We start from the raw sequence: 13,555 nt of genomic DNA, 5'->3' as shown, positions 1-13,555 counted from the left end.
TTGCGGGTACGGTTCCAAAAACGGTAGACCCGTGGGGGGCGGGGTGGGTTGCGGGTTGGGGTTTTTTAAAACCTCGAGGACCTGCCCCCCCTCACCCCGCATGAAGAAAATTATAAAACAAAAAAAAAACCCTTTTACCTGCATAAGTTCATAACCCTAGTGCCGCCCTTAGGGGTGTAAATCCGGGCTGGTTATAATCGATTCGGAACCGTATTCGGGCACTAACCGGATCCGAAAACCGGGAAACCGGTCAATACCCGGACCCGGTTCCAGGTATTGATTTTGAAAAAATCGGGTTATACCCGGGTATCCAGAACCGGGTCTGTTAAGTTATTAAAAAAAAATACCCCTCCTACCTTTTTACCCTAAGGATACACATGGCCTAACAGAAGGACCTTTCTGCCTTTTTACTGAATCACTTTTGCCCATTTCTTTCTTTCACTCTTTCAACTTTCAGACTTCAATCTTCAAACTTTACCCTAACACTAACACGGCGCCGCTGCCTTATTCTTCTTCTTGTTCTCACTTCACGTCGCTGTCTTCTTCTTGTCTTCATAGTTCACGTCCTACCTTCTTCTTCACTTCTTCGTCTTAAGAAATTTCAAAAATTTCAGCGCCTTCAGTCTCTTGTCGTCTCAACCAAATTTCCCGAGAAACAAACGCGAAGTAAGACAAGAAGGCCCGCTTGGAGTCGCTTTGCGAGGTCGTGTGCAGGAACTTCCTGGAGATGCCGTCCCGAACAACAACTTCAATGGCGTGTACTCGATGGAGGCGACTTGCCACCCGCCGAAGCTAGAGGAGGTGTACACCAAGATCTTTAGGGTTTTGAAGCCCAGATCTGGAAGAGGTGGTCAAGGAGCAAGATTTGGCTAGGCCACCAGCTCAGCCTGCGATGGGTCTGGAAGAGGTGGTCGAGGTTGAAGATGGGTCTCTTACGAGGTGAACGATCTGCCTGCGATTTACGCTTGGATTCTTCCACTGTTTTTTGTTGTTATAGATTAGGTTTTCGCTGTTTGATTTTGAGGCTCCTTAATCATTAGGGTTTTGAAGCCCCAATTGGTGATTTTACTCCTGCCATGAGACTCCTTAATCACATTATGACTCAAAATCTTTGGCATGTTAGTCACTACGTACACTGATTTTGGTGTTGACAAGGCTGGATTCTTGTATTCTTTTGTCACCGATTTCTGTATTGATGTTTCCTCTCATGTTGGATTTCTAATTTGTATTTTGTTAATTGTTTGGTTTCTTTTTTAGTTTCTGAGCAGATTGATCTCTACCTTATTTAGCTTCTCTTTTCTTGTATTAGCTCAGGATATGAAATTCGATTGTGTATTTCAACTCAGCTGAGAGAGGAAAATGGGCCCAAAAACAATTTTTTTTTTTTTTTTTTTTTTAAATACAACCCGGTCTGGATATCTGGTTTTTACCCAGTTTCAGTTCCGGTTACTGAAATTCAATAACCCGGGACCCGATTCCAGTTCCCGGTTTTGGCCAATAACCGGGAACTGGGACTGGATTTACACCCCTAGCCGCCTTTCTTCATTTTTTCATTATTTTCTTCATAGTTCCTACCCTTTATCCCTAGCGCCGCAACCCGCACCCCGTCCCCCATCCTTCGTCCTCCGTCCCATTCTCTTCATTTTGATAATGACAGGTACTGGTCACCAGTCGGGATCGAAGGATCTCTCATTCGCTTGGCCTTGTCTTTGGTCGGGATCTCTCATTCGCTTGGTCGTCTATGGGATTCTAGAACGTCGAGAGCAAATCTCTCTTCATCTTCCTCTTCTTCACCTAAACCTGCGCTATCCCACTAAATCCGCCTTAGTATGGATTCCCCTTATTTTATGCAGATTGCAGGTAAGAAATTCGCAACCCGCAGAGGTGCGGGGCGGGGGCAAAAAGGGCGGAAATTTGTCCCCGCCCCTGCCTACCCCTAGTTGCAAATGGCCTAAAACTAGGCGGCGATGGACCATCAAACTAGGATGACTTGGGTCACTGACTGGGCTTGAATTAGGTTAAAATCCACAAGCCTAATGGTGGACCGGGTTCTGGGATCTAATTAGATAACCCGAGTTTGATGAACGCGTGTGTAGCGCGTGAAAGAGAGTTGCAGGAGAAGTCGATAGCATGTGCGGCATGTGAAGGCACGTGTGGCATCTACGTCAAATAGAAACTACACTGATCCACCAATCTATTGGTGGCAAACCAATTTCGATGGCTGTTTTGTCAAAAACATATCTGGTAGCAGAATGTGAAGCGAGTGGACAAACAGACAGAGATGTCCAGTGGAGCGTGCATGAGGGCGTGTGAGATGACTGTTGTTGTCGTAGTTTTCACAAATTGGTAGTTTTGCACTTTGAAAACCTAATAATGAGATTAGTTTTCTAGAATCAGCTACAGTAAAGGCTTGAGAAAAACTAACAGCAGAGGGAGAAGGTGCATGTGGCGACACACAGAAATTCAACAATAGAAGGAAAATGGAATCTAGAAGAAAGTGGTTTTGGAGATGGTTTAATCTTGGAGGCCGGTCTACGTCTACGATTGAAAATATAGCATTACTATGAAGTCGAAGGATTTTTCATACTCATAACTACATGTGCCAGGAGAAGGATTTGAAATGGCGAGGATCTAATTAGCGTATTTAAGAGGGCAAAATGGTAAAAAAAAAGAGATCATTTTACTCTTAAATACACTATTTGCTCGTCTCACTTTCAAATGAAATGTAGAGGATTCGTTTCCTAGAAATAGAATGCTTAAGTTCGTGAGGCCTAATTTTGAAGGGATGTGTTATTCTTACATCATATTATCCTACATCAATCCTACACCAAGACACATTGAGTGTGAGACTCATGTATATGAAACTCACATATATAAGATCCACATGCATGAATCTCACACCTTATGTGTTTTAGTATACGATTGATGTAGAGTAATGGGATATAGAAATATCATTTCCCAATTTTTAAATGTGACATACAGCTCGGACATTTTGGTCATGACGAGGTTCTCCCACAATTTCCCACCATTGTATGAGACACAACGCTAAAAATGTACAAAGTAGACACAAGCTGCACGTGAGAATTCACTTCTAGTAGCTATCTTTGCTACTCGGAAAGAATGCAAAACCCAAATAAGGCAGGCTGTCCATAATTGAAGTCTGCAAAGATATTACAAATTGCTTGCTCGCAAGACCAAAACCCCCAGACCAACTTCCCCCCCCAAAACCAAAAAACAAAAAAAAACCCCCAAAAAAAAGATCAAATAACAGCGAGACATCATCATAAAGTCATGCGAAGAAATGTCCCCAGAATCAACACAAGTGCTTGGAACAGTGACAATGGAGCATGACTCTGCCCTTTAGCTGTGATACTGCCTGCAGCTAAAACACAAAGTAGCAGTGTAGAAAAATTAGTACAGCCTTAAAACTATATATTTCGTTAATTAATTTACTTTAATTATTTCAAAATTTTCCAATATGCCTTACCACATTCTCTAGTAGAATTCACATAACTCGAGCAAAGGCAGACCAACCCCTCAGTCTCAGTATCAAACCCACAAGCGCCACCAGACTGCGCACACCGTTCACATCCAGTATCCGCTACAGTGAAGGACAGCTTGATCCCGTACACCCAATCCAACGGTCCCATTCCCATCAAATTATCAGTGTTAATCACGGTGGTATAATGCGAGCAGTCCAAGATATTCATGCTCATATACTTCACCGTATCGTACCCTGTAAAACAGCAGGGCGGAGAACTGTTGGCTAACAAATGGAACACCCGGAAAGCATTGCACGGGCCATAAAGCTCGTCGCACGAGTGGCCTGAAAAGTTGAAGCATAGATTCTTGTAATGGTTAAGGACAGGCGAGTCGATAGAGCAATTTAGTAAGGCAAAGACGGTGTCCGACGAGGGAGGTATTATGACTGACTGAATGTCCGTCATAACAAAGTCGTGGTGAGGTTGTAGAATGGAGCACGTGGACATTGCTGGGTCGTAGATCACCATTGTTTTCTTGACGTAGTCGATGGACTGGACTTTGTAGATGCCGGAAGGAGTTGTGAAGAACAAGTCAGTGGTGCAGTTTAGCATGTGCCTGAACTGCGGCGCGCCGCACCCATCGTCGAGCCCAAATGGGTACTTTATAGCAATGCTGCCGCAGGAGTTTCGGCAGAGGGAGAGAGCTGCCAAAGTAGTGGGAAGTGTTTGCAGCTGCAATGTTAAGATTATAAGCTTGAATATGGTGGATAGGGTTAGTGTAGACTGCATCTTCGTGCTGTTTACTTCTCATGCCATGTACGCCTGAAGAACAGAGAAGAGCAAAACGTGTTTACTCTGAGTAGAGGGATTTGAAAAAACATAAGCAAATGACCTTTTTTTTTTTTTTTTTTTACACGGAAGGGTACAATCAATCAACAGAAGTCCGAAATTTACTCCATAATTGAAGACACTTTTTTGACCGTTGAACATGTCACAGGCTGGTGCTGGGATCCACAAGTTGAAAATTTGAGAAAAAAGCGATATTCCATTATTAATTGGGGTTCCTTTTTAAGCCTTTACGGTCTGGGATAGGTGTGAACTATGAACTGGGACAAGTTTGCTATCCTTTTCCCGTCATAGGGGGTTTGTGTCTCAGGCTCTTTGCCAGTTTGCCCCCATATAAAGGTTCAAAAAAAGAGAAATGTCAAGCTCCGCTATCCAATTTCAACTTTGATTTACTGGGGACCTACCTACCTACCTAGCTCTAATCAGTAAGATTCTGTACAAATTAAAAAAGCCTAGATTATTCAAAAATGTTGCTGATGGTGCGCGCATTATGAACCATATATACCTCCATATACATCTTGATATGACCGTCGATGCGTTCCTCAAAGTACTATTCAAAAATCGCACCGCTACTATTCTAAGATGATTTTCTTCTGTGTTTGAATGGTTTGGGAAGAGATGGGTTTTTTCTAAAATTTGCTTGGTATACAGATCAAAGTTGCGGTTGGCGTTGGGCGGAAGAGACGGGGTGGTGTGCCGATGGGTATTCTTTAATTTCTGTCAAAAGAATGGAAATTACTTGGAGTGAAAGGGTTATTATTCTTTTTTGTATTATAAGTTGAGGTGTCTTAAGCACTGGATTTACACTACGACCAGATTTTTCTCTTCAAAGATACAGGTTAAAGGCAAGGATATATAGGTGATCTAGCACCATGATAGAGTCATAGACTGATAGTCTAATAGATTACCCAAGATATAGGTGTAGCCGGTACAGCCTATATAGCACCCAAAAATCTTGTTCAAGTCTTGGAGCATTATAGAGCAAGTCAAATTAACATTTGGCAAGCCAAAATCTTAAAATAAGAGCAAAAAACTTAGGAATTTAGAGAAAATTTTGGTAAAAACAACTCACCAAATGTAAAAAGAAAATCATTTTTTTATCTTTACCATTTTCTCCTCTCGATAAATAGAATAAAGAACAAAAAAATAAAATTACAGCCCACTATACCTGAGAAGTGAACAAACAGTGAGTGCCTAACTTCTTTTCTTTTTTCTTTGGTAGAGTGCCTAAGTTTTAAGATACGTGTCGGTGTCGATTAATTCTTGTCCAGGCCATATAAATGTATAATCAACTGCACGACGTTGTTGAAGTGAAACAAAAGAAAAAGGGTCAAGATAACTAGAGGGGATCGAGAACAAACTACAAATTAAGGTATACAATTAGGCAAGCAAACAAATTAATTTAGCGTTAATAAGGTCCCATAAGCATTTTAAACGATTTCTACGTACAGACACATATCTAGTTCACTAGAACATCTCACAGAGAAGATGCATAAACTTAAGACTTCATACAATATTATTTTTTGGTACCCAACTGGCATATGCATGCAGTTTGGATCATTTTAGACATTGGTAAAACGAAGGTAGTCTTTCTTGGATGGGAGGTCGGCGGTCTTGTAACCCTGAGGGAACATCTCCTTGGCTTGTTCATTGGACACGCTGGGCGAAATCACCGCAGGATCTCCCGGTTTCCAATTCGCCGGGGTGGCGACCTTGTACTTGGAGGCCTTCTGCAAGGACTCCAACACCCTCACCACTTCATCCATGTTTCGCCCAGTCGTCGCCGGGTATAGAAAGCTCAGCTTTACCTACGTACGCGACCCACCCACATATATGTTAGGGCACGCACTACAAGAAATTTGCACATTAGCGGCCAACTTTTTAGCGGCGACACCATAGTCGCCGCTAAAGACACCTCATTAGCGGCGACATTTAGAGGTCGCCGCTAATTAGTGATCTTTAGCGGCGACCAACCTGTCGCCGCTAAAAAGTTGCCGCAAATATACATTAGATCTTTAGCGGCGACCATTTGTCGCCGCTATTGACCCATCATTAGCGGCGACCCTTGTTGGTCGCTGCTAATAATGGGTCAATAGCGGCGACAATTGGAGTCGCCGCTATTGACCCTACAAAATAAAAAATAATAATAATAATAAATCATATTCATTAGCGGCGACTCCTAAAGTCGCCGCTAATGCTAGATCAATAGCGGCGACATTTAGATGTCGCCGCTAATAATTGGTCAATAGAGGCGACAATTGGGGTCGCCGCTATTGATCCTACACAATAAAAAAAATAGAAAAAAAATAATGAATCATATTCATTAGATGCTAGATCAATAGTGGCGACATTTAGATGTCGCCGCTAATAATTGGTCAATAGCGGCGACAATTGGGGTTGCCGCTATTGATCCTACACAATAAAAAAAATAGAAAAATAATAATAAATCATATTCATTAGCGGCGACTTCTATAGTCGCCGCTAATGCTAGATCAATAGCGGCGACATCTAAATGTCGCCGCTAATAATTGGTCAATAGCGGCGACAATTGGGGTCGCCGCTATTGATCCTACACAATAAAAAAAAATAATAAATCATATTCATTAGCGGCGACTTCTATAGTCGCCGCTAATGCTAGATCAATAGCGGCGACATTTAAATGTCGCCGCTAATAATTGGTCAATAGCGGCGACAATTAGGGTCGCCGCTATTGATCCTACGCAATAAAAAAAATAGAAAAAAAATAATAATCATATTCATTAGCGGCGACTTCTAAAGTCACCGCTAATGCTAGATCAATAGCGGCGATATCTAAATGTCGCCGCTAATAATTGGTCAATAGCGGCGACAATTTGGGTCGCCGCTATTGATCCTACACAATAAAAAAAAAAAATAGGAAAAAGTACACATAACCCCTTCAAACAACCACCTCATTGTCAATGTACCTTCCAAACTACCAATTGTGTCAATGTCCCCCCCTAAACTACCAAAAAATGTCAATGTCCCCCTAATGACAAAAGTGTCATTCATAAAATTATTAAAATAAAATAAAATTATTAAAAAAAATATAAAATAACAAAAATTTCTTCAAAAAAAAAATTAAAAACTATTTTTTATTTTTTATTTTAAAAAAAAATAATAATTTTCAGTTCTTTTTTCTTTTAAAAAAAAAAGTACTTTTTTGTCTTTTTATTTTAATAAATTTTTTTTAATTTGTTTTATTATTTAAATAAATAAATAAAGTTCTGTTATTTTTTCGTTTTTTTCTTTAGAAAAAAATTGTACTTTTTCGTTTTTTAATTTAATAAAAATTTGTTTTTCTTTTTCTTTTTCTTCATTTGTTTTATTTTTTAGTCTTTTAGTTTTAATTTTTTGAATTTATGATGACATTTTTGTCTTATTCAAAAAAAATTAAGGTCATTTTTGTCTTTTTGTTGGTCTTAGGAGTTACATTGACATTTTTTAGTAGTTTAAGGGGGGACATTAACACAATTGGTAGTTTGTGGGGTACATTGACAATTGAGTGGTAGTTTGAGGGGGTTATGTGTACTTTTTTCAAAAAAATAATAATAATGATAGAATAATAAGATCCTTTTGTAGTGATAGTCTGGTCAATCATGATAGAATAATATGATCGATAGACCATCCGACCTTGTGCATTAGTCTGATCAGATGATCTATCGATCCTATAGATCTATCATGATCGATTGGATGATTTATCGATCCTGTAGATCTATCATGATCGATCGGATGATCTATCGATCCTATTAATCTATCATGATTGATCAGATGATTTATCAATCCTATTGATCTACCATGATTGATCAGATGATCTATCGATCCTATTGATCTATCATGATCGATCGGATGATTTATCAATCCTATTGATCTATCATGATCAATCGATCCTATTGATCTATCATGATCGATCAGATGATCTACCATGATTGATCGGATGATTTATTGATCACATTGATCTACCATGATTGATCGGATGATTTATTGATCACATTGATCTACCATGATTGATCGGATGATCTATTGATCACATTGATCTATCATGATCGATCAGATGATCTACCTTGATTGATCGGATGACGTATTGATCCTATTGATCTATCATGATCGATTGGATGATCTATCATGATCGATTGGATGATCTATCGATCCTATTGATCTATCATGATCAATCAGATGATCTACTATGATTGATCAGATGATCTATCGATCATATTGATCTATCATGATTGATCGGATAATCTATCGATCACATGTATCGTACCATAATCGATCACATAGATCGTACCACGTTGCATCACATAGATCGTACAACGATCGACCACATAAATCGTACCACGATCGATCACATGTACAGTACCATGATTGATCACAAACTATCAATTATGTCAATGTTCCTCCTAAAATTATAAAAAAATGTCAATGTTCTCTCATAATGAAAAAGGACACCATTGATAAAATTATTAAAATTAAGAAAAATAGAAAATAACAAAAAATTATAAATAAATAAATAAATAAAAACTGGTTTTAATTTTTTTTTAATTTTCTGTTTTTTTTAAACAAAAATTTGTTTAATTATTTTTTAATATATATATATATATATATATATATATATATATATATAGATTATTTTCAAATTATAAGTGATTGAAGCCATTTTGGAAGAAAACAACTCTAAATTTTGGGGTCCTGCAGCAAAAAAATTTCAAATTTTTTGAATTTTAATTTTTTTTAAACAAAAATGTTTTTTTCATTTTATTTTTTTTTCTTTAATTTGTTTTTTAAAATATATATTTTTTATTTTATTCTTAGATTATTTTTAAATTTATTTTTCTTAAAAATTGGTTCTAAATTTTGGAGTACAGTGCGCGGGACACGAAATTTTCGCGTCCCGCGCGCACAGCCAAAACAAAATGCAAAGTTTTGAATTTTTTGTTTTTTCCTCCTTTTCACACACTCATAAGTATCTCCTTAACTCTCATCTCTCTTAATCTCTAGAGACAGAATATCTCTTTCTTTACTCATAAGTATCTATCTGATCCGTCTCTCATCTCTCCATAGCTCTCCATGATTTTCTTTTCTCTCTTTCTTTCTTCTTTCTTGTTCTTCTTCTCCCTTCTTCTTCTCTCTCTCCCGACAACCACCACTGTGCATCTCAAGAGACCCAGCCGTGGGTCTCAAGAGACCCACGTCCTGGGTCTCTCAAGAGACCCACGTCCTGGGTCTCTCAAGAGACCCAGGATGTGGGTCTCTTTGAGAGACCCTGCCGTGGGTCTCTCAAGAGATCCAGCCGTGGGTCTCTTGAGAGACCCTGCCGTGGGTCTCTTGAGAGATCCAGCCGTGGGTCTCTCAAGAGACCCACGTTCTGGGTCTTTTTTTTTTTTTGTATTTTGAATGCTTAATGCATTTTTTTTTTGCCCTTTTTTTTTGTATTTGCATGCTTAATGCATTTTTTTTTTGGCTTTTTTTGTTGGATTCTGTGTTAATTTGAATGTGAATGTTGATTACAATAATAGTAAAAATTAGGACTTTGTTTGGTAATTTTTCATGTTTCTTTGCTTATTATGAAGTCATTTGCAGTCCTCTCAAGAGACCAACGTCTTGGGTCTTTCTTTTGTATTTGCATGCTTAATGCATTTTTTTTTTTGGCCCTTTCTTTTGTATTCGCATGCTTAATGCATTTTTTTTTTTTGGCTTTTTTTGTTGGATTCTGTGTTAATTTGAATGTTAATGTTGATTACAAGAATAGTAACAAGTAAAAATTAGGACATTGTTTGGTAATTTTTCATGTTTCTTTGCTTATTATGAAGTCATTCGCAGTCCTGGGTCTTTTTGATGGGTCTCTCTTTTTTTTTCTTTTCTTTTTTTTTTTTCTTTTTTTTTTAATTTTTTTTTATTATCATTAGCGGCGACCCGTATGTCGCCGCTAATAAGTTTTTTATTTTTTTTAATTTTTTTCATATCATTAGCGGCGACCCATTTGTCGCCGCTAATAATGTTTTTTTAATTTTTTTCATATCATTAGCGGCGACCCGTATGTCGCCGCTAATGATAGCACATTAGCGGCCACATTTGGTGTCGCCGCTAATGATAGATCATTAGCGGCGACAATGACCTCCATTCTATAATTTTTTTGCGGCGCCAAAAAATATTATTAGCGGCGACATTTGTCGCCGCTATTGAGCGAACATTAGCGGCGACTCTATATGTCGCCGCTATTGATCTTTAGAGGCGGAGTATATGCGGCGACTGCATTAGCGGCCACATGTCGCCGCTATTGATCAATAGCGGCGACAAAAAGACTTTTAGCGGCGACAAAAAGTCGCTGCTAATGATCTTTTTTTTTGTAGTGACGCATGACTACTAATTTATAGACCAAAATATTTTCAATTTAGAATATAGACTATTTTAAAGAATCGAAACACTTGAAAAATATCGCATTTTAAAAAAGAAGCATGTCATCAAGGCAACTACTGACGCAACTTAGAGAGACATGGTGGAGCCATGACCCCCCTAACAAAAACAATTGTCAAACATACAATTTTTTTTAGCTTTTAAATTTGTTAAAAAAAAACATTCAGATCTTGTTAAAGAAAATTTTAGTAGTTTGGCCGGATCAGAGCTTTCAAATATGATGAGCATATATATATATATATATACCCTCTTATCGGGGCCTACGATATGCAGAGCTCGAGATGGGAGCGGGTTTCCTGCGGAGTCTTTCTCATCCGGGTCCACCATGTTCAGTTGCTTGATGATCTCTCTGTTGGGATCTGCAAGGATCGGGTACGTCACCTTGCAGCCAGGCTGCATGGAGAAGAACTTGCGTGTAAGTTACAAATCGAGAATTTATTAATCCAAAAAAAAAAAATTAAGAAAAACTTACAGTGTAGGCTTCAATATCCTTGATCCACTCGTTGTGGGACTGCAAATCATCACAAGACAATCCCACGAGCTTCACCCCTAGCCGAGCAAACTCCGGAGCTTGCGCCGCCATCTGGCCAAGTTCCGTAGTGCAGACCGGCGTGAAATCGCCTACATGAGAACTCATATCCAAGATTGTAAGCCAACCAAAACATATCAAACACCTATAGATATATACACGTACACCAATAACGAAGAAATTAAACACACTGATACTAACCCGGGTGAGAGAAGATTATCGTCCAGCTAGCACCGATGTAGTCATGAAGCTTAATTTTCCCATGGGTGCTATCGGCTACAAGGTCGGGAATTGTGTCTCCGATTGTCAAGCCTGGCATTTCCGAAGCAAGTCTTTTTGTTAATTTTCTTGTTTCTTTCTCGATGTAAGGGTGGGAGAGAGGTTGAGTTTATAAATGACGAAGATCTGGTGCATGAAGAGAACGTGGCAGTGTGGCACTGGCATGTGTCGTGGCCATAGAGCTCGACGGTTGCCTGCATGATACTGAGTGCGCAGGCCAGCCTCCTTCCACGTGTACCGCCATTCTCCTCAATTCTCTCTCCTCTTTTTTCTTTGGTTGGGTCATTTTCTTTAATTAGTGGATAGTGAGAAGCCGATTTTTCTGGTTGTTGGCGGTATGTTTTTTAGGAGAGCTGATACATACATGGGACGGTTTACCCATCCTCTCTTTTTAATTTTTAAATCAACAAAATAAAAAGTGTCCTCAGGACACTTTTTGATTTTTTTTTTTATTTAAAAATTAAGAAGACGAGGGTGGGGGACAATTTTTTTCGTCCTCCACAATCATTTTCGGTTTTTTAGTGGTCCAATCGTACGGTCATCCCTGGATCTCCTCATTGTTATTTGTGATTATTTGTTTTTTTTTTTAAATACAAATAAAAATAAAATAAAATTGTAGGGCTTTGTTTGCTTGTTGTGCATTTTAGAGGGTTTTTTTTTTTTTGTTTTAAGTATATTAATGCCATCGTAAAGGTAAAAATAATTTTAAGTGTTTTATGAAATATATATAAATATTTTCATTTTAAAAACATTAAATGAATTAAGAAAAAATAAATATTATCAAACAAAGCTCATGATCGGAAATAAACATTTAGGTTAAACATCGTTTAACACTTTAACATAATAATATTAGAACGACTTCTTAATCCAAAAATTTAAACACAGTTATATATCCACTACCTAGCTATTTTTATGATTACTAAGGCAAACTTTCTCATTTAAGGCCTCGTTTGTTTTTGCATAAAATAAGTTTTAGAAAAGGCTTTTCTCATTTTTTAGCATTTGACGCGATATAAAGAATTGGCTAATCCAAAAATAATTTTCGTTGACAAAGAAAAATAACATTCATGAGACGTGAAATAGTTTATGTTCTTATTTTCGTAAACTAAGTTTCGTCGCTCTCTCACATGGGCTACATGCACCTCCAAACAAGCAATTGTGAGAGGACTCCTTATGGAGCCTACTTGTTCGAGTAGGTCTCGAGTTGCCCGAACACTTGCCCGGCAGTGGGGCCCACAAGGGTCATTTTCACAATTGTTTGTGCATATTGCAAGAAATGCAGACAAGCAATTTCACTGGATTTCAATCCCAATCTCCATAATCCTTGTATTCTCATACACTTTCTTTCTTTCTCCATAACTCATTTTCGTTGTCTTTATCTCTTCCTCGTAACTCTTCATATGACATGAAAATATAATAAGTATTTGGTAATTTTCTATATGAGCTAGACACAAGAAAATGTTTTTCGAACTGTTTTTAGGATTGGATACGAACTACGGAAAATAACAATTTTTTCATAAAATGTTTATAGCTGAAAACATTTTATGGCGTAAAATATTTTACGCCGAAACAAACATGCCCCAATAAACTACAAGGACACCTCAATGAAATGTTACTGTACATGTTATTATGGTAGAAGTATAATGAGTCATAAAGCCAACAACTTATTGTTATTTTTTAAAAATAAAAAATAAAAAAATGCAAAATCATTCTATATAGTTTCACTAAGCTGCAAATAACTCATTGTGTTTAAAAAGCGACTAGAGATTCCTTGTGGTAAGCAAAAAATACAAATAGGTCCATAGACCAAACTTTCATCCAAATTTTAATGGAAACCATTAAAGGCAATGCCAACAATAATCATATCGTGACATATGAAACATAAAAATTAAAAATTAAAAAAAAAAAAAAAAAAAACAAAACAAAAATGGACAATGTACGTGGTTGAGCCGCCCCACTTGTTTGGTTTAGGGTGGCCGAACTACCC

At 38.0% G+C, this 13,555-nt stretch overlaps 2 protein-coding genes across 2 annotated transcripts; both read right to left on the bottom strand.

Annotated features, from left to right (window-relative positions):
* Positions 1-3,226: 3,226 nt before the first annotated feature.
* LOC133876315 (uncharacterized) lies at positions 3,227-4,390 on the bottom strand. Its single transcript, XM_062314881.1, has 2 exons — positions 3,488-4,390; positions 3,227-3,382 (listed from the first exon to the last, which is right to left on the bottom strand). Exons 1-2 carry the CDS (start codon positions 4,269-4,271, stop codon positions 3,282-3,284), a joined length of 885 nt encoding a protein of 294 aa, XP_062170865.1. The 5' UTR covers positions 4,272-4,390; the 3' UTR covers positions 3,227-3,281.
* A 1,318-nt stretch (positions 4,391-5,708) lies between these two features.
* Positions 5,709-11,743, bottom strand: LOC133875493 (1-Cys peroxiredoxin). Its single transcript, XM_062314025.1, has 4 exons — positions 11,491-11,743; positions 11,233-11,381; positions 11,007-11,153; positions 5,709-6,136 (listed from the first exon to the last, which is right to left on the bottom strand). Exons 1-4 carry the CDS (start codon positions 11,606-11,608, stop codon positions 5,891-5,893), a joined length of 660 nt encoding a protein of 219 aa, XP_062170009.1. The 5' UTR covers positions 11,609-11,743; the 3' UTR covers positions 5,709-5,890.
* Positions 11,744-13,555: the final 1,812 nt, after the last annotated feature.

This window comes from Alnus glutinosa, chromosome 1 (assembly GCF_958979055.1).
Source record: "Alnus glutinosa chromosome 1, dhAlnGlut1.1, whole genome shotgun sequence".
Taxonomy (NCBI): domain Eukaryota; kingdom Viridiplantae; phylum Streptophyta; class Magnoliopsida; order Fagales; family Betulaceae; genus Alnus; species Alnus glutinosa.
The sequence above is the reverse complement of the archived record's forward strand: the minus strand, read 5'-3'. Positions and strand labels throughout refer to the sequence as shown.